Below are 25,132 nucleotides of genomic sequence, written 5' to 3'. Positions count from 1 at the left end.
ACCGGAGCTGGGTGGAGGAAACCCCCCACACCCACCGGAGCAGGGCTTCCACAATGAAGGGAAGGGCTTTCTCTTACTTCCTTTGCATGTTTAATCCAGCACTGCTGGCAGAAAATAAGTCCATGATAAAATATAAGCAGGATATAATTTACTCTCCTGCCTTTCAATCAATATTTCACATCGTTTCACTCGGGCTGTTTTTAATGGACTTTCTAACCAGGACTGTGGCTTACCAAAGAAACAAACCCCCAAAATGTGTCTTTCAGTCCTGCTGACAACGCCCATCTTATCAGCGCACGCACAGGGTGCACGCCCCGGGCTGCCTGCGGGTTTGCAGTGCCCGCAAGAGCACGGTGGGAGGCTGAGGCTAGGGAGAGCCTTCTCTGCAGCGCCCGGGTGATGTCTGCTCCAGCCCGGGGCACCTCGTGGAGGCCGTTTGCAGATCTGGAGGATGTTTTGAGGTGGGAATAAATAAAAGGAACTGCCTGAAGGGGGGGGGGAGGGGAAACAGCACTGGGGAAAACAGTCACAGAATCACAGACTAGTTTGGGTTGGAAGGGGCCTTAAAAAATCATCTGGTTTCACCTCCCTGCCATGGGCAGGGACACCTTACACTAGCCCAGGTTGCTCCAAGCCCCATCCAACCTGGCCTTGGACACTTCCAGGGATGTGGCATCCACAGCTTCTCTGGGCAACCTGTCCCTTCAGCCAAGAGGTGTTTGATGTCGTGTCTGCTCAGCTCTTGTCCACACCAGCTGAAGATTTCTGCTGAGGACGTGTCCCTTGAGGATTCCCAGGCTCCATCACCGGACACAGCCCTGAACCCTTTGGGTACCGTTAGGGCTCACCCAGCACCCCGTGTCCTCCATCCATCAAGTCTCCATCTCACCCACCTCGGAGAGGTTATCAACTGTAATCCTGTAAGCGGCCAACCTCCCACTCGCATTCCCTGTCCTAAGCCCTTCCTCCTCCTCCTCCTCCTCCTCCTCCTCCTCCTCTTCTTCTTCCTCCTCCTCAGCCATCAGTAAGGGCTGGAAACCCCACACCGGTTTTTCAGCATCTTCAGCAGCTTCTCCTTGAGCATGAGGAAGACGACAGCGAAGGCCACCAGGAGTGTCAGGCAGGTGGGCAGAGCCAGCACGAGGTAGAGCAGCGCCAGGTCGGCCGTCTGCCAGCGGCAGCTCCGCAGGACGGGCTCGGGGAGCGCGCCGGGGCTCAGGGTGTGGGAGCCATGGCTGCAGGTCACCTCCCGCCCGTCGGGGACGCGCAGCCCCTCCACCCGCTGCAGGGCGTCCCACCAGCCCAGCGTGCAGCAGTTGTAGGGGTTTCGGCTGAGGTAGAGCTCCCGCAGGCTCCTCCCCAGCGGCGTCCGCGCTGTGTCCGGCGGCAGCGCCGGGAGGCAGTTGTCCCGCAGGTCCAGGCTGTGCAGCTCCAGGGCGCCCAGCGAGGCGGGGAAGGCGGTCAAGGAATTCCCTGAAAGGTCCAAGCGTACGAGGCTGTTCAGGGTGGAGAAGTCCACGGCGGTGGAGGAGAGGCTGGTGTTCCTCAGAGACAGCACCTGCAGTGTCAGGGCAAGGTCCTGCAGCCACCCCAGGCCCCCAGACAGTGCCTGGCAGTTGTCAGAGAGGTCCAGGTGGATCAGCGACGTTCCCTGGAAGGGGCGGCCGCCCAGCCCCCGCAGACCACAGCCGGCCAAGGAGAGATGGGTCAAGGTCTCCACGCCCCTGATGTCTACGCAGGGGGGACTCTCCGCCTCACCTGCAACGTCTGGCTGGGGACAGAGGTCAACCTGGTTGTGGCTGAGGTCCACAGTAGTGATCTTCCTGGTGTGGGTGAAAACCCCGGGAGGAAGCGCCCGCAGCCTGTTGGCACTGACGTTGAAGAGCTGCAGGTTGGGCAGGACATCCCCGACACCCACCTCTGTCCCCAGCTCCACCAGCCGGTTCTGGCTGAGGTCCAGCTCAGTCAGCATGGCTAAGGGGCCCTCCTCCAACAGGTGAAATGCCTCCAGGCAGTTCTGGTTGAGCTTCAGGTGGGTCAGTGAGGGCATCTGGGCCAGGAAGCCCTCTGGTAGGCCCCAGACCTGGTTCTGGCTCATGTCCAGCAGGCGCAGGGAGGAGAGGTTGCTGTAGCAGAGCTCATCCCAGAGCCTGACCGTCGTGATGTTGGTGGAGTTGCCATCAATGATCAGGAACTGCACGGTGACGTTGGCCAGGGACGTGCCGTTGGGGAGGCGCTGGTAGAAGCTCATCCTGTTGTCCTGCAGCAGCAGGGAGTGGAGCTTGTTCTGCCGGGGCAGCACGGGGAAGAACAGCAGGCGGTTGTGGGACAGGTCCAGCACCTCCAGCTCAAAGAGGTCATCGCTTTCCAGAGCCAGAAACCACTCGATGATGTTGTTGCTGACGTTGAGCACCCTGAGCTGGGTGAGGCCGAACCCCACCAGACACGGGAGGTAGTTGTAAGCTATGTTGAGCCTCTGCAGACTCTGCAGCCCTTCGAAAGCTTCATCAATCTCAAAGATGTAGTTCTTCTCCAGGTTCAGCTCCAGCAGCTGTGTCAGGTTTGTAAAGATGGACGAGTCCAGTCTCATGATGACATTCCTGGCCACAGACAGGGACTCCAGGGAAGATAGGTTCCAGACTAGAACCGACACCATGTCCTCAGTGAGGCGGTTTCCAGCCAGATCCAATGTCCTCAAGGCTTGCAGAGCAGAAAGAGCAGCTGCTGTCAGCGAGTAGTTGGTGAAGAGGAGGTTGTCTGACAAGGAGAGCTCCTGGAGGCCTTGACTGCTGTGGAAGGTGCCGGGCTCGATGAGCTCCAGCCGGTTCCTGGTCAAACTGAGATGGCAGAGCTGGGTATATGGAAGCAGAGAAGCATTTCCCAGGACCTGGATAGTGTTGTCATCGAGCAACAGCTCCTCGGTATCACCTCGAAGGTTTCCTGGGATGGAGCTCAGCCATCTCCCAGTGCAGTCCATGGTGCTCTGCACCTAAAGCAAGAGGAGGATCTGTAACACCACTCTGAGAGGCAGGAGATGAGGAGGGAGAAGTTTGGGGAGCAGAGTGAGTATGGAGGAGGTGGCTCTGTGTTTAGAACCTTGGCACCCCAGTCCCCTCCAAGCCAGTAGCTGGGACAGGGAAGGTCTGGAGACGCTGAGGCGCCTGGGCTTTGCCAGGCAGGACCAAGCATTCAGAGGGGTGAGGGTTCACAGGAGAGGACTTACGAGCTCACAGCCACCCAGAGATGGTGCCCAGGCTGCAACTGCCCCGCTTCCCCGTCCCACTGCTAGGAGGACCAGAAGCAGGGAGAGACCAGGGAGCGGGGCCTCCATCTCAGCGGCGGCACTCCTGCGGAGATGGAAACAGAGCGAGGAGGTCAGAAGCTGCAGACTGCTCACCCCAAAAGGCACAGGCGACCTGGGCCACCACGAGCTGCCTGTGGAGAAGGGACAGAGGGCCTCGGCACCAAGCCCACCCACCCCAGCAGGAGCCCTCGTGGGGCTCCCCCAGTTTGAGCCTGGAGGGCAGGAGAAGAGCAGGGACAGGGAGGTGGCAGCTCGGTCCCCACATGGGGCAGCACATGTGGGAAAGGCACCATCAGAGCTGCACAGCTGCTCGTGAATGCCACTGAACTGCATCCCTCGAGCAGAGGAGTCCCCCTGGCAGGGCTTGTGTCCCCTCTCTTGGCACCAAATGCTCCCCCAGGGGACACTGACCCAGTCCCTCCTGAGCCCCCCCAGCGCTTGTCCCCTCCCGGGGAATTGGAAGCTCTCCAGCACAACCTGCCCCGTTACTGACTTGGTGGGACTGGAGCTGATGACATTTGCATCTGGGGAAAAGCTGAAACTCAGGCAAATGAGCAGCGAGGGCTCAGCAAGGCCTCAGCACACAGCACTTTCAGAACTGCCACTGCTTGAAGGAGAAACGGGGGGTTATCTTGGGCAGCCCTGCAGCTGGAGCCTCACAGCACAGAGGGAGCAGGGGCATGTCCTGGGCTGTCTCCTTCCTTGGGACAGCCAAAAGTACAGAGCTGGTGCCTTATCAAAGCAGCATTTATTAATCAGGGGGATGAAGAGGAAGCCCCCCTTCCCCGAGCTGCAGCTCACACACAGCACCTTTTGCCCTCCCAAGCCCTTGGTCTCCAGCAGCACCTCATACCCAGCAGGGAGCAGGAGAGGGACCTTGCTGAGTCCTCACTGCACCCAAAAACCATCAGCTTTGGCTCTGGCTCCTGAACTCCTCTGGAGAAACTCCCACTTGCCTTCACCCAGCCCAGCCTTTCGTGGCCCCTCCGAACACCAGGAGCACCTCCGTGCTCCCGCTCCTCCCTGGAGCTGCAGGGATGGCACCTGCCCAGCCAGGAGAGCAGGCAGCAGCCCTGGCAGGAAACCCCTGCCCGCAGCCCCACACCAGAGCCCACATCCAAGAGCTCTGGGAGCACCCAGGGTGCTCCCCACACCTCACACCAGCCCCAGCACCGGCCCACGCAGCCACAGCTCTTCAAGCGTGGGCACCAGTGACACGCAGCCACCACACATCCGCAGACTGGCACCAAGGGCTCCCCAAAAACCCCCGTCGGGGTTTCCCCCCAGCACAGGTATGGGGGGCAGGTACTCACCACGTGGGGCGGCGCGCAGGGTTTGGCACAGCCCATCCTGAGGCCAGTGGCCCCTGGGCTGCGCTCGGGGGGCTCTCGGGGCCGGGGGCAGGGGTGACCCGCTGGGTGTGTGACCCACCCGCCCTCCTGCTGAGCACCAATATAGCCTTTGCGGAAGGAGCGACGGAAACTGCAGTCACATGGAGGCAGAGAGCGCGGCCGAGCTCCTCGCTTACTGATCTCAGCACTTACAGCCGGGGTCACGCACTCACACACAGCTCCCTGGCAAGGAGGAACCTCGGGGGCCGGGCAGGGAACCAGGGGGTGCCAGGGGGAACCAGCTCCTGCCTGTCCTGCTGCTCCCAGGGACAAGCCTTGCATTGGGACTCCTCTGCGCAGCTCCGGCAGCAGAACCCCTGCTCGGGTTTTGGGCCGCACAGATCTTGCCTGAAGGGAGGTCCGTGGAGCCACAGCACCGGTCCTGCGGCGTGGAGAAATGCCACCCCCCTGCATGGCACCTGTTCCCATTGTGCCCCTCCAGCCCCTGCTTGCCTCCAGTGCCCAGCACAGGGACTTCGACAGGAGCCGAGGGATGTGCATCCCATGGGAGAAGAAGGAGCTGTTATTTCCTGTTGCATCCCAAGCCAAGGTTAGACATGTCCCAGATGCTGAGTCCCCACTTTGGGACACCCATGCCCAGCCCCTCACATTGTGTAGGTGAGACTTGGGATGCTCAGATTCTCCACCCCCAGTCCTTTGGGTCTCCTGGGGCTGCTCAGGATTTCTGCAAACCCAGCACCCAGGGCACAGGTCAGACCCATCTGGATACAGGGACTCCTGAGTGCTGATCCCTATGGGAAACTCAGCAGAACTGGCTTTTCCCACAGCTGCCAAGAAACAACGATCCATATTTCCATGGCAATATGAGCAAGGACATCCCCTTACTCCTCATCCCCATCTACTCCTGCTCTCTATCTCCCCATCCCATGACTCCCTTCTCCCAAGGTCTCCACGCATCCCCAAGGCCCCAAATCCAGCCGCTGAGGAGGAAAACAGTTTGCACTGATCTACGTAGCTGGGGAAGGGTTCAGAACTATGGAGAGGGGATTCAGCCCTGCAGCAGGACCCTGTCTAGTGGGTTCAGCAGGTTCTGCTCTGCAGTGTCCATGCTCCACGTGCCATGTGCTCCATGGCACCAATGGGATATTCTGCAGAGCTAGGAGATGAACTGCGGCACTCTAAGACCTTCCCAAGGAACATCTCAGCTGGGATCCCCCCTACCTGCCAGACCACGTGGCCCCCAAACTCCTGCAGTCAACACAAATGACCAGGGAGATAATTTTTTTGCCCTCCTCCTAAATTTAATTTCTTCTTCTCTGGGAGAAGGCTGAGCTGTCCCATGCCACTCGTGAAAAAGCGCTGTGGTTTCGTTTCCTCCATTTTCAAGGAAGTTTGACATGCAAAAATCAAGAAGGAGAAGAGAGAAGTGAACAGGAGTGGCAGAAACTGCAGCAGGGCACCATTCCCATGGCATTGCTCAAGGGCACACGAAGGGCTGAGACTGGCCAACGGTTATAAACTGCTGATCCCAAACCGTGCCACAAGCCCAGCCCTCACCCAAACCCCTCACCTGGTGCTTGGAGGTGCGGGAGCTGGCAGAGAGTCACCTGGAGCTGTAAAACTTGAGCATCCTCAGCCCTGACCATACTCCACTCACTGGATCTGGAGGCTCCTGGGAGACCTTCTGGTGAGATTCCTCCTTGTAGTGCCACCAAACACGGTGATACCTCGAGGGTCAAACCAGTTTCCTCCTGCAGCCCAGCAGGAACTGGGAGAGAGAACAACTTGTTTCATGCCCTGCTCCACCCCCAGCCCGTCCCCAGAGCCAGGGCAGCGTAACCCCCTCTCCCCGGCAGCGAGGGCACCGTGGGGTGGGAGAGTCCCTGCAGCACCCACCCAGGTTTCACCCACCCTGCTGTTCCCAAAAGCAGCCCCAGGCCAGGGCTCTGTGCTGGGGCAGTTTGGCAGCAGGGCTGCACTTCACACTTTCCCCACATCCTGCAGCCGGGTGGTTCTGCAAACGTCCCAGAGCTGCTGCTCGGTCCCCTCCTTTTCCTCCCCAGCAGCATCACACCCCTCACCCCCACCCCCCAGCCCTCACACTGGATGTGTGGTTTATGGGGGTTTAATTTATTTTTTAATACCAGCACGGTAAAGGGACAGGGACTGAGCTGCCAGGACCTGCTGCTCCATCCAGCTCTTCAGGAAGCTCCAATCCAGCCCAATGGCACAGGTGGATTAAATTGAAGGAAATTCAGCTGCTTGGAGCTGTGTCTACAAGAGCAGCTGCAATTCCTGCAGCTGTAGGGGAGGACTGGGAATCCCCACGTGGTTTTACACTCAGTGAACTTCCTCCGTTCCTCCCACGTCCTCTTCCTCCAAACCATCTTTTTCCCTTAACAACCCTCAAATTGTCAAGCACAAACCAAGAGAAAAGTTGTGACAAGAGGGCAGGCTCCCAGTTACTCCTGGAATGCTGCACCCAGTACAGGATGCTTGGGAAAGGAGAAACTGCAACAGGAAACAGCAGCCCCATTGCTGCACCTATGTTTTCCTGCAGGAAACGTGATTTATTCCAGAGTGGAAGCACCAGGAGAAGGGTCACTCGGTAGCAGGACCACAGCCTTGGTGAGTTGGGGAAAAGTGAAACAGAAATGTTTCTCCATGGGCTTCCCTGATTCCCACTGGAATGGAGAAGTGGAGAGAATTAAACAAGTGGCTCTGCAAGGGAGGATGGTGCAAAGCATCATTAATTTAATTCATTTCATTTAATCACCTGCTCTGGACAAAACAAGGGAAGCTCCAGGTTCGCTGTATCCCAGGAGCTGCCAGTAGCAGTAGTTGCCTCTAATTTAAGATGAACTGTGAACATAAAAAAGAAAACAGATCATTTGTTGCATGGGCAAAAGGGAAAAGCTAAAATGGCCAGCTCGATGGCTGAACACTTTACACTACAGCTCTGGAATTTAATCTCGCTGAATTTCTCCAAAGGAATCCACCCAGTTTATCCCCAGGGAATAGCTAAGGATGTGTCCCATCCCAGGATGGCACAGACACATCGATGTACAGGAGCAGGGGCTCCCCCAGCCCAGCGTCGCAGTGGGACGGGAGCTCTGCAGGAAGCACAGCTCCCCTGGGTGTAGTTCCTGCAAGGGGAAACCAAGGGCCAAAACTCAGCAATTTATAATCAGCTGCAAAATCTTCTTCCCCCCTCAGCTGTAGCCAAACCACCTCCCTGCTGCTTTACCTGGCCACGCTCGGGTATCCAAGGAAAGGCGTGTGCCGGCACTGACATCAGTCACTAAAGCTCCAGGCTCTGGTTTTGCAGTGACTCCTGTGCCTGGGACCCCCCAGAGCCCCAGCACCTTCCTCTAGGCTGACTCCCCCACCCCACTGCTGCTCCCCTTCCAGCAGCTGCCCACACTCCTGGCTCTCTCCTGCTCTGCAGTTACACATTTAGCCACAGCCAAGCCCAGCTTTGCTCCTGCATTTTATAGAATCCCAGGATGGTTTGGGTTGGAAGGGACCTTTAAAGCCTATCCAGTTCCACCCTCTGCCATGGGCAGGGACACCTTCCACTATCCCAGGTTGCTCCAAGCCCTGTCCAACCTGGCCTTGGACACTTCCAGGGATGGGGCATCCACAGCTTCTCTGGTCAACCTGTGCCAGGGCCTCACCACCCCCTCACAGGGAAGACTTTCTTCCCTGTATTTCCAGCTGTCAGGAATCTCCTAGCTCTTGCCAGGTTTTCTGATGGGAAGAGGGGTTCAAAGAAGACTTCTTGAACCCAGAATTAGTTCTGGGTTGTTCTGAGCAGAGCACTGGGCTTGCTCACACCTTTGCAGCCACACGCTGGCTGCTGACATCTGAAGAACTGGGGCTGTGGGAGCTCAGGGAGGAGGGGGGAGGCAGTAACCCCCCAGAACTGACAGCGTGCAATGAGCCCACAGGTGAGTCCCAGCACAAACAATTGGGAAAATGAGGCCTTTGGGCTTGGATGACACTTGATCAGGACCTAAACACCACAGCAGGACTTTCATAGAGGCTCCCACCTTTGACCCTTCAGTCTCTAAAAGGCTCCTCTATGGGACTCAGAAGAGAGGCAGGAACAGGTCTTAGCGGAAAGCAAACCCATGTTCCTGGGGGCACAGGGCCGTGTGGGAAGGGAAGAGGGGAACTGGTCGGCGGCTCAGCCACAGCCCTTTCCCGGATCCCCGTGCTGGGGTAAGGCTGCACCCTGGTTCCCTTCCCACAGGCAGGTCCAGCCCAGGCAGCTCCATCTCCGTGGTCACTGCTCTTCCTCCTCAGCCTGTAGATGAGGAGGAAGTGGGACAGGGAGGGGAGAGCCACAGCAGGATCTCGTTTCCCCTGCTCGCCTGCACGCGTGGCCATCACACCCCTGCCCTGCCCCGGCCAGGCCTGGGGGCTGCACAGGATCCAGCACCACCATGCCAAGGGAAACCTCCTCCTTGGAGAGTGGGACAGCATCTGGATCACACAGAGCAGAACATGCAGTGGGATGCATTGGATGCTCAAATAGTGCAACCTCATGTTTCTGCAGCAACTGGAAGCCAAGAGCATCCACTCCCTTGTGTTCCGAGACATTCCAGAGACACTCAGGAACTCATCTGCAGGAGAAGCAAGTGCCCAAAGCTGGACAAGGCCACTGACCTTGTGCCCAGAGAAGCTGTGGCTGCCCCATCCCTGGAAGTGTCCAAGGCCAGGTTGGACAGGCCTTGGAGCAACCTGGGATAGTGGAAGGTGTCCCTCCACGTCGCAGGGAGGTGGGACTGGATGGGCTTTAAGGTCCCTTCTAACCTAAACCTTTCTGTGATTTTTCTCCTACATGTCCTCAAGAGCTGCAAACAGCCCCACAACCAGGTTGCTTCCATCTAGTTTGGTCTTAGATTGCAGCTACGCCCAAAAGTGTTGCCCAAGTTTTTCCCAGAGGATTGCCAAAGGTGGATAAACTGACTTTATTTTTGCACTCTACAATAAAAAAAACCACTGAAAGCAGTAAAACCCCTTGACCCATCTACTCCAGCACATTCACCGAAGTTTTTAACCATAGAATTATGGAATGGTTTGGGTTGGGAGGGACCTTAAAGCTCATCTCATTCCATCCCCCTGCCACGGGCAGGGACACCTTCCACTAGCCCAGGTTGCTCCAAGCCCTGTCCAACCTGGCCTGGGACACTTCCAGGGATGGGGCAGCCACAGTTTCTCTGGGCAGCATGTGGCAGGGCCTCACCACCCTCACAGGGAAGAATTTCTTCCCAATAACCAATCTAAACCTCCTCTCTGTCAGTTTTTAGCCTAAAACTCTCAGGACTAGAGGCTGTAAGTCAGCAGAAGGAGAAGGTTTGGACAAGTCACTGCTATGACATCATTCAGCAATGCAAATTGTGGCAAGAAAAACTACTCCCATCTGCAGCCCCATATAGTCCCTTCCTGCTGCTGTTCTGCTTCTAAGAGAAGTGAGTAATTCTGTTGAGAATGCAAAGGGAAGTGAAACTCTCTCAGCTCCTTGCAGAGCTGAGCGTATCCCACCCAGCTTTCCCCTCTGGCCAGGAGGGCCAACATCCCTGCAACGCAGCCTGATCTCACAAGCAGCTCTTCTGGAAGCAAATTCACACTCCAACCTTTTCCCAGGTTTCCAGCTGTGGAGTTCAGCATCCCTCTTTTCCAGCGTGCCTGGGGGACGAGTGACAAAGAAAAGTCTGTCCGTGGGGCCTGGGGATTGGAGCACCCTGTTGCACGTAGGACATACCCTCAGTCTTGCACAGAACAGAAAAACTGACAGGACAGAAGTTGCTGTGGGTTTTTTAAACAATCTCCAACACAAAAGTGGCATCACTGCTGTACCCAAAACCCAATCCCTGCAGCTGTACCCGAGAGAGACTCAAAGCACTTTCACCTCTCTGTTTGGAGACCTGGATTCACACAGGAGTGCAGGAGGGGGAAGTTCAGTCGGACACTTTGATCAATACACAGATCCTCCCCTCCTGCCCTCTGCTCTCCTGCTGGGAAGAGCAGCTCATGCTGCCAGTAAACATGAGCCACATCCCAGCTGGACACGTAAAACCACCTGGTTTCCATCCTGCACACTCTCCTGAGTCCCACTGATGTTCCAGCTCTGCTCCAGTTCTGCTCCTGTCAATTATTTTTCCAAGAATAGATAAAATCATATGCTGAAACTGAGCTAAAAATCTCTTGGCTGCTTCCAAAGCGGGATCCCACCCTCCAGCCCTGCTCTTGCACAAAATCTCGTGGAAGGGCTCAGGTGCCCAATGTCAGATGTCGCCTGAGCACAGAAAAACCAAACAAAAAGCCAACAAAAAAACCCCCCAAAGGTGATTTGGAAGTGGCAGAGGCTGAGCAGCCTGGTCTAGTGGGAGGTGTCCCTGCCCCTTGGCAGGGGGTGGAACTGGATGAGCTTTAACCCAACCCTCCCAACCCAAACCAGTGTGTGATTCTGTGAAAAGCTTTAACCACTGCAGTATTTGGAATATGATACAAAAAGCACTTTGGCCAACACCCACTTCCTCACTGGCAGGTTTGTCCAGCACTTTATAAAGCCACAGATTGGAGCTGGCAGAGTTTACTCTCTCTCAAATTGCTGTTTAAAAGTGATGGGATAAGGCCGAGTTCTCCTAAGCACAGGATGCTCAGGATTAAAAAGACAAAATAAGTCAGGCAGACATGAAACCACTCCAGGTAGCTCACACCACACCTGCCAGTGCAGGCATGGAGGGAAAATCCATTCAATTCCTGACCTGGTAAAATTGCAGAAGAACAAACAACACTCATAATGTACAACCAGTTTTATTTTTTAAATCCCTTTTCAGTGATTCTGATTTTTCTTTCAGCTGCAATGACATTTTTTTAAATAAGTTTTTGCTGATATCACTATTTCCTGATCATAAATGCCTGAGAGGAAGAAAAGCAAGTCTGGGAAAGACTGGAACTTGAATAGCAACAGTGACATTTTTTTTTGAGCCTCTCAAATCCCTGTCAATCCTTTAAGGTGATTTCAGAGCCTTGGTTCAGTCTGCTGTCACTAAAAGTCATTTTCTGAAATGCAGATATTTGCTGAGCCTAATTTCAGGACCCAGGGTTTAAACAAAGGAGTGAATTTAAAAAAAAAATCCATGTCCAACATCCACTTCCATTGAGGGTTTTTAGTTTTGTTTTTTGAGGAGGACGGGAAGCAAATGCTAAGGGAGAAGGTTCCATATTAAACATTTAGTTTGCACAACACTTAAGAAGCTCCACAAGGTTCCCACAGTGCTGTAGCTTTGCCTTCTTCTGGGGAGGTGACAGAGTTCCTTCAGAAGTCAAACACCATCATCCAGCAGGAGACAAAAACATGCTTAAGGGATGAATTAGCAGGTTCAGCAGCACTGCAGGAAAATATTTCTGTGTTCACTCACTGCTTCATTCATTTTTGTTTCAAATGCATCATACTGTGCTGCGAGGTGGGCCTCTGTCACTTAGAGAATCAATCACAGCCACTGCCAACCCCTTCAAAACCTGGTTTGTAAATTTAGAGAGGACCTTAGTGCAGGTTTCAGTAATGCTGCCTTCTGGCTGCAGATTTCATTGTATATAAATGAAAAAAAAAAACCAAAACCACATATATCTAAGAGCTATTTATAACATGTAAAGATTTAGGACTGAAACATCTGTATGGAAATACACAGGCTCGGGAATGACTGAGGGCTGGTAGCATCTCAAATACTTGGAGAAAATCAGTTTTGCATGATCAGACTATGATCAGGCTGAGCCTTATTTTAACTCATCACTGCTGTCATCATCCCAGGGAAAATGGAAAAGGAGAAAAAAAAAAATAGAGGCAGGAGGAAAAAAAAAAATAGAGGCAGCCATCTGGAAACACACCCGTGTGCTCAGGGAGTTTAGAAATGTAGATCACAGATAAGCAGGGAGGAAAGTTGGATTTCTCACTGTCGGATTCGGAGGCAGGCAGGGAAGAGCACAGCTGCATCCGAGGAGCAGAGGCTCAGCCCACACCACCAGGTCCATCTGCTCCTGCCTGGGTTTGTCACCTGAAACAGGGGGCACAGAAACGACTGGGGTTTGCTGGGGGAAGGCACTCGGGGCTCTCGGAAATGCACACTCACTGCTGCCTTTTCAAGTGGGGAAAAAAACCACCCCTTTCCAGGAGATACCCCTACCAGGGTGAGTTTCCTGCTCCATCTTGATTTATCACTTCAGCCACCAGCACCTGAGAAGTCACACAAGTGGCTGTGGGCCAGCACGAGCTGCCACCAAGGCCCAGAACAGCCTCTGCCCCCAAACTAGTGGTCACACCAAGCTCCTTACCTCCTCAGAGAGGTGGGATGGGGGCAGATGACCAACTGCTCGGCTCCCAACACATTTCACAGCGCACTAAAATCACAAGGAATTCTGGGTTTTATTCAAATGATAGACAAAATGCTTGCTTATCCCAAAATCCTGGTGTCCTGCAGGATTCCAAAGCCAAGACCTGTGAATTTGACTGATTTCTGTTTGGGGGCCTGTGAACAGTTGATATTCTCCCTGACCAAAGCAGTTAATCCCTTGTCAGGGTTAGAAAAATACCTCAAACAGCTGCTCATCTGACCCTGAAGTACCTCAGGCTAAAAAAAAAGCAAATCCACCTTCTTGGCAAGCATCAAACCCCTCTGCTCCTGAAGGAGCTCACAGGGATGTCGGCCAAAATTTACTGCTTAAAAACAGATTCTTGATGCAGAAAGTTTGGGAAGTGCCTCAGAGCTCATAACACAGTCCCCTGCTTCTTCCTAAAAGCGCCATGAAATATTGAACTTCCATGGGGAAAGCTGAGGAAACAGTGGGAAGCTGACGTGGGAAGGAGGCCCCTGAATACAGCAGTGTGGCTGCAGCAGCGACCACACCACCCCAACCCAGAGGCCTCCAGCAGTCAGGAATGCCTTTTCCCCCAGTGCTGAGCTGTTTCAGAGGATGCAGTTTCCCAAGCACAGCTCTCAGACCACTGAGTTTCCAGTCCCTCGTTAACCACTCACCAGACTCCATTCTCCAGCAGTCACACAGCAAATCACAGTCCCGGCGCCTCCGTCCTCCTGGTGCACCAAACTGCAGCTCCCTTCTTCCCATCTGGGGGATTCCACAGGTGCCATTCCAACAATCCACACCGACACATCCTTCTGAATGGTAGCAGAGTTTATTTTAATATTTTGTACAGCCAGCATTGGTCTCCAGGAATAAGTTATAATCTTACATAAGTGAGTCCACCCAAACCCACCCTTAAGGAATGTTCGACTTTCAGCATTTCTGATTTAGAGGGAAATTATTTAGAGGGAAATTATTTGGAGGGTAAGACGCAGTCTGAAGAATGGAACTCAATCTGAATTGGTGATTAAAACTCCTCGGAAGTTCTCAGGGTTTCCTTGCCTCTAACTGGATCATGGACAAGCACAGAGGTCACGTCTTTCAGGACTGCACTGAGAATACATTCATCCCGGGGACTATTTATTTTCCCAAATTGGACAGGGTTTTGTTTCCTTTATCCCCAACTCCACACCCCATGGTTCTGCTCTGCAGATACAGTCCAGTACAATCAAAGCTTTGTAACAGATTTGTCCTGGAGGCACTGGGATGCCCATCCCACAGCCTTTATTCAGCTGCTCTCACCACCACCTAAAACACCTCCATCGCTCAGGGCCCATACTGGCTGAGGCAGGAGGAGGACAGACCTGGACAGTGCCTTCCAGCAATGAACACACAAAACAAATAAATACTTTAAAATCCTTTAAATGGTAATGACTCACACAGTTCCAGTGCAGAACCTGGTGACCTACCAGGCAAAAAGCACTCCAAGGGCAAAGCCTCACTCACCTCCTTGCACTGCTCTCCTTGAGGAACTGGGGGGGATGAGCAACAGGCTAAGGGGAATTCCTCCCTCTGCCATGCTCAGAGAGTTGCCAGTGTCTGACATTAAGCAACTGGCATTCTCCAGTGCAAGAAAAGCAAAAAAAAAGAGGTTGTATAAACATTTCCTTCTCCTTCTCCCTCTCTGAAAAGTAGCTCTGAAACAGCTCAGGCAGCTCTGGGAAATGCCAACCAGCACGAAACCAGTCATGGGACTCACAGCTTTACTGCCCCACGAGAGAGCCCTTCTGGGGCTCCCTACAGACCTTCCAGCCTCAGAGCAAAGTGGTTTCACCAGGGGGCCCCTCCTCACTACACCTGGAAGTTTCCCAGCCTGCACATACCAGCACATGGACACACCTGAGGGTCTGTACCTGGCTTTGAGAAAACCGGTGCAAGTGAAGAGCCCCAACATTGAACATGATCCAGAATCCCCATCAAAGGGCTGGTGAGAGTTTTACTCCTCCTGGGCAGGTGAATATTCGGGTACTGGGGGGATTTTATTTAATTAAAGAAAGGTTCAGCCAAGCCTTAAGGTGTTATAAAGCCATTTAAGCCAAGAACAAGGTCTGGATGCAGAAAGTGAATGCTCCTTCCTCGTTACCTCGAAACACTTTGCAGCAGTGATTAGAAAATGTAAGAATGCTTTTAAAAGTTGGTGGGTTTGACGTGGAAAGGAAGGCAAGCTCAGCGCTGTGCCGAGCCTTCCTTTCCCAAGGGGAGTGCAAGTTTGGTGAAAGGAGACGTGTTGTGTTTCTTACAGAGGACAAGCCTGTCACAGAAGCCATGGAAACTGTCACAGGAAACGACCCAAAGTAGCACCATACTCCACAAGAGCATCCCAAAACACATTAGGATACAACAGAAGGGCACTGACAGGAACGCTGGACACCTGCCCCAGGTGTGTGTTCTGATGTCACTGAGTGGGGTGATTTTTTTTTCCCTTTAAGAAATTATGTTCCAGTTAGAATAAAGGCAAACCCTTTCTTTTAACTGTTCTTTTCAACGTGTTCTGTATATACAACCCTTAAAATACACTTAAAAATAGCTGCCCACGTGTTGTGTCGTTACACTGGAGAAGGGCAGTCACACAGACCCTGCCTCTCAGTACATTAAAAATTGGGAACACCCCCAGCAGCCCCGCTCTGCTCCGGCCCCCACGCTGGCCCCGAGGAGGGAAGGAAGGAAGGAACAAGCAGTTTGGAAATGGGAGTCTCTCACAAAACACACCACTTACAAATCTCGGAGTAATTTCCTCAAGCAGTTTTGTCTCAAGTCCTTTCTGAAATGTCTGAGGTCACACTGCCATCTTAGCAATGAAATCTGTTGCAACATGCACGTGTCAGCTTCCCACTCAACCAACTGCAGCCCTGAGGATTTTTTCTGGCCTGGTAGAAATAGGAAATGTAACACAATTCCTGATGTATGGCTGGTCCTCTGTTTCCAAACCCAGTGTGGTTCCCTCGATGGTTCTTGGACACACACCCACGCTTTTTTGTTGTTTTTTTTTTTTCCTCTAATACACGTTTCCCTCTAACCAACATGCAGATTTCTCCTCCCAGTCATCCACATCTTGACGTCCCAACGAAACAATCCACATCATCCATCCAGAGGTTTTCCCAGGTAGACCAAAGTCACTTCTGTGTTACCATACACAGCAGACACTGCTGGATACAGGCAAACTTTTGGCAGTCCTCTGAAGGCAACTCCCAGGAACTCATAGCCCCTCTCAAACGCTAACGTTTTGTCTTCCATGTCCAGGATAACTCGGATCCTTTCGCCTATCTGGAAACAGGGACGGGAGAAGTGGAATAAAAATAACACACAGAAAGAGTCAGCGTGTTCAGATGGAGATAAAAATAATGCAAAGTGCAACACAGCAGAGAATTTTAAAGCAAGGCTTTCCTGCTTCTCATGCTTGATTGCTTTAACGATGGGAATTTCCCAATTTCACTCAAATTCACCATGATCCCCAGTGCCTCTGAAGCAGGGCAGCCTGTACCCACCACCTGTTTATGATAATAAACATGATCCTTCTCATACAAACCTGTGAGAGCACTGAGAGCGAGCACAGAGTGCCTGGAAACCTTGCCATGGCCTCCAAGATCCCTGAACTCGGTGTTCAGCTGCTGCTATTGCTGAGCAGGTTCTCCTTTGTGAGGAGCAATTTTAAAGACAATGCATTTTTTAAGAAAGGCAAGTGCCACCTACAAAAAAATCCCAGAATAGACCGATATGCAGGTGCTGTGGCTGACAGAGGTGTTTCCTCACCAAGGCTGGGGGAAATTCCACTATAAAAGGTAAAATAACCATGAAAAACTGAGAGTATATACACACAGGAGTGAAACCAACACGGATCTCAGCAGGAGACTCTGATCCAGGCAGGCACAGAGCTCCCTGGGTTATTTCAGACATCAATACAAGTCCCAGAGGGCAGCCACAAGCACAGCAGGCGCCACACAAACTCCTGACTCTTCTCCAACCAGCCCCAGTGCTGGGGATTTCTTCCAGCCAACAGATTTTTCTTCCAACCAACACTGACACACTTTTGTCTTCCCTTTAAATATGTTTTCTACGAGCAGATCACTGCACATGTCCTAATAAACACAAAATACGCCAAAGGATTGCTGATTTTAACTTCCACATGAAATTTAGGAATATCAGATGCAAGTTGCTACACAGATCTTCACTCACAAGTGAAACATAAGCCAGTGAATAGCCACAGCACTGGAGGCTGGACTAGATGATTTTTAGAGTCCCTTCCAACCCAAACCATTCCACGATTTTGTGATTATGAGATGGAAATGACAACGCATCCAGTTTAAGCAGTAACACGAGCAAACCCAGTAGTCAAAACGCAGCTGGGTGAGCAGGCAGAACCACAAAGACAAACACTTCCCTAAGGACAAAAAGGTGGGATAGCATTTGCTCTTTAATACCCTGAAGTTATCTGAACATCACGTCCCAGCCAAGGGATGTCACCCACGGGAAGGCAGCCAGCCAGCAAACGCAGCACTCAGCACTGCTGCAGGAAGACTCTTACCTAAGCACTAACCTCAGCTCACCCTGCCAGACAACAACAAAGGGGGAAAACAGCTCAGACACTCACCTTGCTGTGGGGCAAGTCACTGCTTCACGAGGCTACAACAGTCTTTTCAGCTTTTACTCCAAAAAGCAACACGGTGTCTAAGCAGACACGCACGGCACACGCTTCACACTCAGCGTTTGAGATTAAAGTGTGGAAACAACCCAGGGTCAGGTGCACTGAACACCAGACAGGTGTAGCCTGTGGAAGCAGTAAACCAAGGGGGAAAGGGCTCACAAGGCAGAATCATCTGCCTTCTGCAGGGGAGGCACAGAGACCCTTAAGTGGGCATTTAGAAGCAATTCAGCAGCCAACCAGGACACCCGAGGAACAGCCAGGACAGGGGAGGGACAGCCAGCACCCACAAGACCCGCACCAAGCACCCTCACCTGGTACTTGGGCGCGTTATTGCACTGGGGGAAGCTGCCGTTCACCTCCCCGTTATGCAGCAAGTTATTGTCCACCAGGTTCCAGCCCCAACTCTGGTCGTCGCTGCCCAGCAGGGCCACGTAGCCCTGGCACTGCATGGCCGCGCGCTTGGTGGCGATGCCGATGACGGCCACGGTGCCCAGCGGGCCCTCCCACCACACCTCCCAGGCGTGCCGGCCCTCGCTGAAGCCGATCTTGGTGCGCGCCCCGTCCGTGCTCTGCGCGATGGGGTTGCGGTGCAGCGTGAAGCCGTTTTTCTTGATGTAGACGTTCCTCGAGCAGTCGTTGGTGCTGAAGGCGTGGTGGAAGGCACGGACCTGGCGGAGAAGAAAAGGAGGGTGGTGGGGGAGATGGACGGGACTTGGAGCAGCCTGGTCTAGTGGAAGGTGTCCCTCCTGCCCGCGGCAGGGGCCGGGAACGAGATGAGCTTTCAACCCAAACGAGATGGGCTTTCAACCCTTCCAAGCCAAACCACTCTGTGGCTCTACGACATGAAACCCTGCAGTGTTTTCCAGCCCCCGCTTGGTTTGCAATGGCGAGTGGGCCGAGGGGCTGTGGGGGTGTCCCCAGGAGCCCGGGGGGTCGCTGGGCGGCTCTGGGGGGTGTCCCCGCGGGGCGAGGGTCCCGGCCTCACCTTGCCCTTGTAGGTGGGCACGTTGCAGAGGATGTCGGTGCGCAGGGCCTCCTCGGCCAGGCAGCGGGCGGCCAGGCTGCGCCACACCTCGCTGTTCTCGTCGCCGTGCAGGACGCGGTGCCACAGCTTGCAGACCAGCGCGCAGCTCCGCAGCTCCCGCAGCTCCAGGTACGAGAACACGAGCTCCAGCACCCGCCCCGGCAGCCGCCAGCCCGGCCCTCCCCACGCCGCCGCCCCGGGGCCGGGCCCGGGCCCCGCCGCCATCGCCCCCCCTCCCCCCGCGCTCCCCTCGCCCGCCCGGTGTCGGCGGGGCCGGGGCCGCCGAGGCCTCACGGCGCCGCCATCTCGGCCGCGGGCACCGCCCCGCGCGTGCGCGGCGGGCGCGGGGCGGCCGCGAGGGGCGGGGGCGGCGACGGCGCGGAGGGAGCGGGGCTGAGGGAGCCGAGCGAGCCGAGCGGGGTGAGGTGAGACCCGCACCCCACGGAACCCCCGGGGACCGTCCCGGCGGCGCGGGGGGCGGCCCCAGGACCGGGCCTGCCGGGGCGGGGGGCTCGGGGCGGTCGGGACCAGCTACCGCGGGCGCGGAGGGTTGTGAGGGAGCGGCTGACGGGCAGGCGGGCGGCCGCGGATCTGCCCCCCCACGCGGCCCGCGGGAGAGGAAGGTGTCGGCCCTCGCTGTAGGTGTTACTTAATCGCTGAGACTGAACTTTTACTGCTGCATTGAATGGGTGCTGGCTGCTCTTTAGACGTGTCCCGGCAAAAATCACGTGGAAAGCGTAACATGGTAAAAAATACCCCAAACGAAAATAAGCCGTTTATTGCCCAGTAACGCGATAAACCCACGGACGGCAGCGAAGCGGCTTCTGGGCTGTCACACGAGCCCCACGTTGCCTGTGTCCTGCCCTGCCATTAACTCTCCTTTCCCCACAGCGTCCCAGCCCCTCCAACGCTTATTATGCTTTTGTGCCACTCTTTTTTTTTTTTTTTTCTCCTCCCTCACCTAATTTTCTGCTGATGTCCCGTAAGCAGTGCTGTGGCACAGGCTGTGAGCAGTCACGCCAGGGAAGGGGGAGCTTGGCGAGCTCCATGGGCGTGCTCTGAGACCCAGTTAAACGTGTTGCAACCCTTGCAACTAACCTGCCTTAAACTGGTAATGCTGCTTTTAAAAGGACCGTAGAATCATTGTGTCCTTTAGGTTGGAGAAGACCTGCCTGCACCTGGTGTTGCTGCTGTTGGAGCCAAAGCTCTACGTGGGTACTGAGCTATGCCTGCTTTACCTGGACACTGAAGTTTCAAGTACTTTGCAGGATGATCCTGTTTCTTGATAAGTTTTTGCTGTAATGTGACCAACAACCAGCTCAATTCAGGGGTTTTTTTTGTTTGTTTCAGAGGTGTCCCCAAAGCATGGCAGTCAAATGGACTGGTGGACATTCCTCCTCTGTGCTGTGCCTGACTGTGAGCGCAGAGGGGCTGGTGGTGTCCGGCGCGGAGCGCGGGGAGCTGGCGCTGTGGGATGGGGGAGGCTCTCCAGCGGGACAGCTCCGGCTCCCGGGGGAGGAGGACGTGACCTCCGTGGTGTTCTCTGCCCGCCGCCCCAGCACCCTGTACACCTCCCACGGAGAAACCATCAGCGTGCTGGATGTCCGGGCCCTCCAGGAGCCCCTGGAGCGCTTCCACGTGAACGAGGAGGAGATCAACTGCCTCTCCCTGAACGACACTGACAGCTTCCTGGCCGCGGCAGATGACTCGGGGGCCATAAAGGTTGTGGACTTGGAAAGCAAGAAAGCCATACGGTCCCTGAGACACTCCAACATCTGCTCCTCTGTTGCCTTCCGGCCTCAGCGGCCTCAAAGCCTGGTTTCCTGTGGACTGGACATGCAGGTGATTTGCATACACGTAGATGGTTATTAGTGAAGTGAAACAGTAATAACCCACCTGTCGTAGTGAGGCACCCACAGACTTTCACTGAAAGTGAAGGTGTCCAGCCTGCAGTCATTGGGAAGTTCCATCACTATTCAAAAGTAGTTTTGGCCCAAAAACCAAGTGTCAAGGCTGTTTGTGCCATTTTCTACTCAGCAGTTCCTCTCCCTGTTTTTATCTTCCTCAATATTTACAATCCAAAAGTGAGCGGGGTGGGAGGAAATCAGAATACAGTGCAAAGCTCCTTTACTACAACGTCTTTCCAAGTGGAGCATATCACTGTAAGGACAAGTCATTTTTACAACTCATCCTTTGTTCTGATTGATCTCTTGGAAGCATGAAATGTTCTTTGCCTTTTACACTTCTCTGTCCTCGTCAAGAGGAAACTCTGTCCTTTGCATTCTGAGAAGAACCATGCTAGGAGTTAAGTTCAGAGCCTGCCACCCAGAACAAATGTTTTTCAGTAATTTCTTTCCAGTGGTTGAGATCTGACCACATTCCTGGTTTAGCCCGAGATGGAAACTGTCACTTCTCAAAGGTTTCTGTGGTTCCAGCGTGTCAGGGTGAAGTTTGTTTGACAGCACTGAACAGTTTCACTCTGTGTTCTTGAAACCGAAGCACATCTCAAACCCATTAGAGCAAATACATGCTGGTAGTTAGGATAAATGGTAATTTTCCACATTAAATTCCTGATGATAGATCTAGTCTGAGAGGAGTAAATGCTCGGTGCCTTAGCTGGCTTAACTCAGGACCCTAAAATGCAGATTCACAAGCCTGGAAGCTTTTTATCAGAACTGTCATCATTTATATACCACTAGGTGCAAGTGAGCTGGTTATTTTTTTTTGTGACTTTTTAGTATTAGTTTCTTTTATTGTAGCTCAGCAAGCTGGGTTTTAGGTGAAAGTCAATATCCCGAAAGAGTTGGAATTCATTAGTGTGTTTTTATATAGTGAAAAGAGCATTTTTCTGCATTGAGGCTGCCTTTAAGATGCATCATTTCCCAAAGGGGAGCTGAGCTGCAGAGCTCTGGAATGCTGTGCTGCAGCATGTCTTTGGACAAGTTACGAGCTCCACGAGCATCCAAACATGTTCTGGATTCACATGTCAAACCCTTGGGGAAGCCGTGGCTGGTAAGAACTGAAATTTAGGTTGGTGCAGTTCTTTCAGGAGTTCCAAGGAAGCAGGGAAAATGCCACGAGGACAGAAAATACTTAGTCTGCAGGAAACCCGTCAGCAGTTGATGGATTTATCAGGCTGTTGCAGTGCTGTCCGTGATGGAAAAAGGAGTATTTTCTGTAAGCATCACCCAGCCTCTCTGATTTACAAATCACAGTTGTTGTGGAAAGTTTTCCCTTTCATCCATAGCAAAGTAGTTTTAATGCAGCAGCAAGAGCAGTCACTGAAACAGGAAGGTGACAGGAAATGATGTGTTGCAGATGTTTTAGCGTGACTTGGATTCCAGAAACGCAGAGCCAGGGTGACAGCTCCTTTGTGGCCCAAATTTAAAGACTTCTGGTGATTACTGCTGGTGATTACTACTGGTGATTGACTGCCGAAGGAATATTTTTATCAACAACAAATTAAAGCTTAGCTTTATGAAGCAAACAGCACACCAGTGCTGCATTAGACTGAGCTGTGCTTCTGGCTCTGTTGGCCTTGAAAATGCTTATTGTCAATTCATATCCTATGAAAGTCTTGAGAGAATTATTTTTAATTGGCTCAGTATAAATCTGTAGTGCTTGAACTGCTGTATGAGACCAGGGATTCGTGTGAAGGCACAGTTATCACTTCAGAGGGGGCTTGGGGGTGGGGTGGCATTTGAAAAGCAAGACTAAAAGCACAACCTCCCCCCATCTCTTCAGGAAAAGCACACCCTACTCGATAGCACAAACCAGATCTACTCACTGGATATAAAAAGGAACACAAATACACCTGTTTAAAAATGAGAGCCTAAACTGCTGTTTGCGTTTTGCTGTCCCATTTTTCAGACACATTCATGGAGGATTTTAGGGCAAGTGCGTAGCAGAGACAAAAATCCAGAATGGTACTGATCTCTATTCACTGCGAGTGTTTCCATGTCCCTCCTTCTCAATAATTGATGTGCAGTACGTCAGGATTGCTATTGCTGAGATAAATGCAGAGGCTTTTAGAGCAGTGTTTGCATCCCCTTCGTGGTCTAAAGGTCTGAGTCACTGACTGCAGAGTGTGGCGGTGGGGGTTTGGAGACCAGGCTGGAAAGATGTGCCATATTTATCAGGGCATCTTCAGCCCCTCCTCACCACACACCCTACACCTCTTGCACTCATGCACAGCCTTTGCTCTGCTAGAACAAGAAGTGTGGTGGTTTATTTTTACTGCTGAAGATCTGATTTTGTGTGAAATGGACAAATCATTGATTCGTCCCGGTTTTTTCCAGGTCATGCTGTGGAACCTGCAGAAAGCTCGCCCCTTGTGGACCACAAACCTGCAGGAGTGTGGCCTGGAGGACGACAGCCCACAGTCAGCCGGGCAGTTCTTCAACCCGCCGCTCGCACATTCCCTGTCCGTCGCCTCCTGCGGAAACGTCTTTGGCTGCGGAGCTCAGGACGGTAAAGTCAGAATATTCCGAGTCACTGGTGTCAAGTTTGAACGTGAGCTGGAGTTCCAGGGGCACAGCTTGGGAGTCTCCCAGGTCCTCTTTATGCCAGAGGCGTACTGGTTGTTGTCTGGAGGAAACGACGGGAAAGTCCTGCTCTGGGATGTCGGCAGCGAGGTTGGGAAGCAGCAGAAAAGTCCAGCAAAATCTCTGCAGAGGAGGAAGGCCCAAGCACCTGCTTCCGGCAGGAAAAATGGGAAGCTCAACAAAGTGTCCTCAGGTGAACAGGCTGGAGTTGTGCCAAAGCTCACCATCGAGCACGGAGAGAAGGTGAACTGGCTCTCGTGCGCAGAGATCAAAGGCTCCAGGAGGGTGTTGGTTGCTGACCAGAGCAGCTCTGTGTCGGTGTATCCCTTGCCAGGACTGTAAATACCCAGGTGTTTACAGACATTGGGGGGGCAGAACCACTTCTCGGAGCCAGTTACATCCACTGACAGTGACCTGGCTGGTGAACCCCCATGTCCCTTGGAAGGGGAAGGGATTTGCTGTGCACTCCTGGTGTCCCTGGCCTCGTGCTGGTTCTCTGTGGCTCTTGTGTCCACAGCTGCCATCTCCTGCAGGGTTGGCAGTTTGCTGCTTGAATTAAGTGAAACGGGTCTTTACATTTAGGGGGTATCAGTCCATGACTAAGCTGATGTAATTAAGGCTGGAAGAGGAATTCAGCACTGAGGGGACACCCCAATGCTGAGTGAGGGTGCTGAGCAGTGACAGGGCTGTCGCTGGCTGTGCTCTGTGGGGTTTGCACTGTTGCAGTGCTCTGTGTGACTCTCCCCATGAAGCTGTAGCCCAGTTGGCTTAAACCAGCTGTTGTGGAATCTATTTTCCATCATTCTGTCAGCATCTGCATGTAAGACTAGAGAAGCATCAATTAATGAGTAAATAAAATGAGGTTCCCTGTTGTTGCCAATTGGTTTTGCTCACGCTGCAGTAAAGGAGGGAGCAGGGGAACTGTTAACACCTGTTTGATGGCTCAGCTGTCAGTTGTTTATCCCAGGGAAAAAGAACTATTACACTTAAATAAATGCCTTCTCTCTCACTGTTCCCTTGTGCTTAGACTCACTCTAATATTGCCAAACTCACACAAAATTGTGTCAAAAAGTGTATTATACCCCTGTCACAGGGGGAATATGAATGGCCAAAGGCATGGCTTCTCCTTACCTAAATACTTCGTCTTCCCAAAGCTTTGGAAACACAGTGAGCAGAACTTGGCTTGCTAGAAGCATCTCTTCATTTGCAAATTGAAGGTAGGAAGAACTAAGTGGGAATGCTGCAGCTCTTGACACGTTCAGTTCGTGCTGGATTTCCCATGGAATGGGCAAATAATTGAAAAAAGAGGGTTTTTTTCTCCCCAGCCTGTCCTTTACCTGTCACAGAACTGAATTCCTAGTGCTGGCTGAGGACCTGCTGCACTGATGGGGAGTTTGTGCTGCCTTTTTCACCAGCTGGGCTGTTACCACACCCATATTACTATTATGGAAAAATTTCCAGGTCTTTTTCTTGCATACCCAGCTCCTGATAATTATTAGCTGGCAGTGCTGGCTCTCCATCCTTTATAGAAGAGATTCCAACTGTCTTGGTTTAGCTCAAAGCAGCTCCCTGCAAACAAACACAGCTCATTCTCATCCAAATCTGATTTTACCATCATACCATTTTTAATTAAAGAAGCCAAAGGCAATCTGCTTGTGCAGCCTTCCCCAGCAGGAGACTTTGGCCCAGGACATGAGCTGGTGGGCACCACAGCAAAATGAAGCCAAAACACAGCGGAAAATAAAAAACAGAACAGTGTAATTTCCTCCTTGTGTGTCACCTCTGAATTAGTTTGTGTGTGCAGACACGTGGTCAGTGGGGCAGAGGAAGGGGTTC

At 53.0% G+C, this 25,132-nt stretch overlaps 3 protein-coding genes across 7 annotated transcripts; 1 reads left to right on the top strand and 2 right to left on the bottom strand.

Moving 5' to 3' along the window:
- Window positions 1-614: 614 nt before the first annotated feature.
- NRROS (negative regulator of reactive oxygen species) lies at window positions 615-13,796 on the bottom strand. Of its 3 annotated transcripts, XM_017826284.1 has the most exons (6): window positions 13,701-13,796; window positions 7,433-7,518; window positions 6,227-6,424; window positions 3,798-3,908; window positions 3,224-3,347; window positions 615-2,989 (listed from the first exon to the last, which is right to left on the bottom strand). In XM_017826284.1, exons 5-6 carry the CDS (start codon window positions 3,329-3,331, stop codon window positions 1,022-1,024), a joined length of 2,076 nt encoding a protein of 691 aa, XP_017681773.1. In that variant the 5' UTR covers window positions 3,332-3,347; window positions 3,798-3,908; window positions 6,227-6,424; window positions 7,433-7,518; window positions 13,701-13,796; the 3' UTR covers window positions 615-1,021. The 3 variants fall into 3 exon arrangements, with proteins under 3 accessions (XP_017681773.1, XP_017681775.1, XP_017681774.1); XM_017826286.1 differs by lacking the exons at window positions 3,798-3,908; window positions 6,227-6,424; window positions 7,433-7,518; window positions 13,701-13,796 and adding an exon at window positions 4,618-4,835; XM_017826285.1 differs by lacking the exons at window positions 3,798-3,908; window positions 6,227-6,424; window positions 7,433-7,518; window positions 13,701-13,796 and having other exon boundaries at window positions 615-2,983; window positions 3,224-3,230.
- A 43-nt stretch (window positions 13,797-13,839) lies between these two features.
- FBXO45 (F-box protein 45) lies at window positions 13,840-19,074 on the bottom strand. Its single transcript, XM_017826293.1, has 3 exons — window positions 18,714-19,074; window positions 18,040-18,396; window positions 13,840-16,350 (listed from the first exon to the last, which is right to left on the bottom strand). Exons 1-3 carry the CDS (start codon window positions 18,975-18,977, stop codon window positions 16,165-16,167), a joined length of 807 nt encoding a protein of 268 aa, XP_017681782.1. The 5' UTR covers window positions 18,978-19,074; the 3' UTR covers window positions 13,840-16,164.
- Window positions 19,075-19,125: 51 nt separating this feature from the next.
- Window positions 19,126-24,310, top strand: WDR53 (WD repeat domain 53). Of its 3 annotated transcripts, none has more exons than XM_017826291.1 (3): window positions 19,126-19,172; window positions 20,103-20,594; window positions 23,051-24,310. In XM_017826291.1, the coding sequence occupies exons 2-3, from the start codon at window positions 20,118-20,120 to the stop codon at window positions 23,636-23,638; spliced, it is 1,065 nt and encodes a 354-aa protein (XP_017681780.1). In that variant the 5' UTR covers window positions 19,126-19,172; window positions 20,103-20,117; the 3' UTR covers window positions 23,639-24,310. The 3 variants fall into 3 exon arrangements, with proteins under 3 accessions (XP_017681780.1, XP_017681779.1, XP_017681781.1); XM_017826290.1 differs by having other exon boundaries at window positions 19,126-19,177; XM_017826292.1 differs by lacking the exon at window positions 19,126-19,172 and adding an exon at window positions 19,362-19,390.
- Window positions 24,311-25,132: the final 822 nt, after the last annotated feature.

Source organism: Lepidothrix coronata, unplaced genomic scaffold (assembly GCF_001604755.1).
Source record: "Lepidothrix coronata isolate B3197 unplaced genomic scaffold, Lepidothrix_coronata-1.0 Scaffold125, whole genome shotgun sequence".
Taxonomy (NCBI): domain Eukaryota; kingdom Metazoa; phylum Chordata; class Aves; order Passeriformes; family Pipridae; genus Lepidothrix; species Lepidothrix coronata.
This window is presented reverse-complemented; position numbering and strand designations above follow the sequence as displayed.

What these genes read in the sequence shown, in the direction of transcription:
- NRROS (XM_017826284.1), bottom strand. Translation starts at nt 3,331, where the DNA reads ATGGAGGCCCCGCTCCCTGGTCTCTCCCTGCTTCTGGTCCTCCTAGCA. An exon ending in CTCTGGGTGGCTGTGAGCTC is followed by an intron (nt 2,990 to 3,223) that starts GTAAGTCCTCTC and finishes CTCTTGCTTTAG; the next exon opens with GTGCAGAGCACCATGGACTG.
- FBXO45 (XM_017826293.1), bottom strand. Translation starts at nt 18,977, where the DNA reads ATGGCGGCGGGGCCCGGGCCCGGCCCCGGGGCGGCGGCGTGGGGAGGG. An exon ending in TGCCCACCTACAAGGGCAAG is followed by an intron (nt 18,397 to 18,713) that starts GTGAGGCCGGGA and finishes CTTCTCCGCCAG; the next exon opens with GTCCGTGCCTTCCACCACGC. An exon ending in ATAACGCGCCCAAGTACCAG is followed by an intron (nt 16,351 to 18,039) that starts GTGAGGGTGCTT and finishes CCCTGTTTCCAG; the next exon opens with ATAGGCGAAAGGATCCGAGT.
- WDR53 (XM_017826291.1), top strand. Translation starts at nt 20,118, where the DNA reads ATGGCAGTCAAATGGACTGGTGGACATTCCTCCTCTGTGCTGTGCCTG. An exon ending in CCTGTGGACTGGACATGCAG is followed by an intron (nt 20,595 to 23,050) that starts GTGATTTGCATA and finishes GGTTTTTTCCAG; the next exon opens with GTCATGCTGTGGAACCTGCA.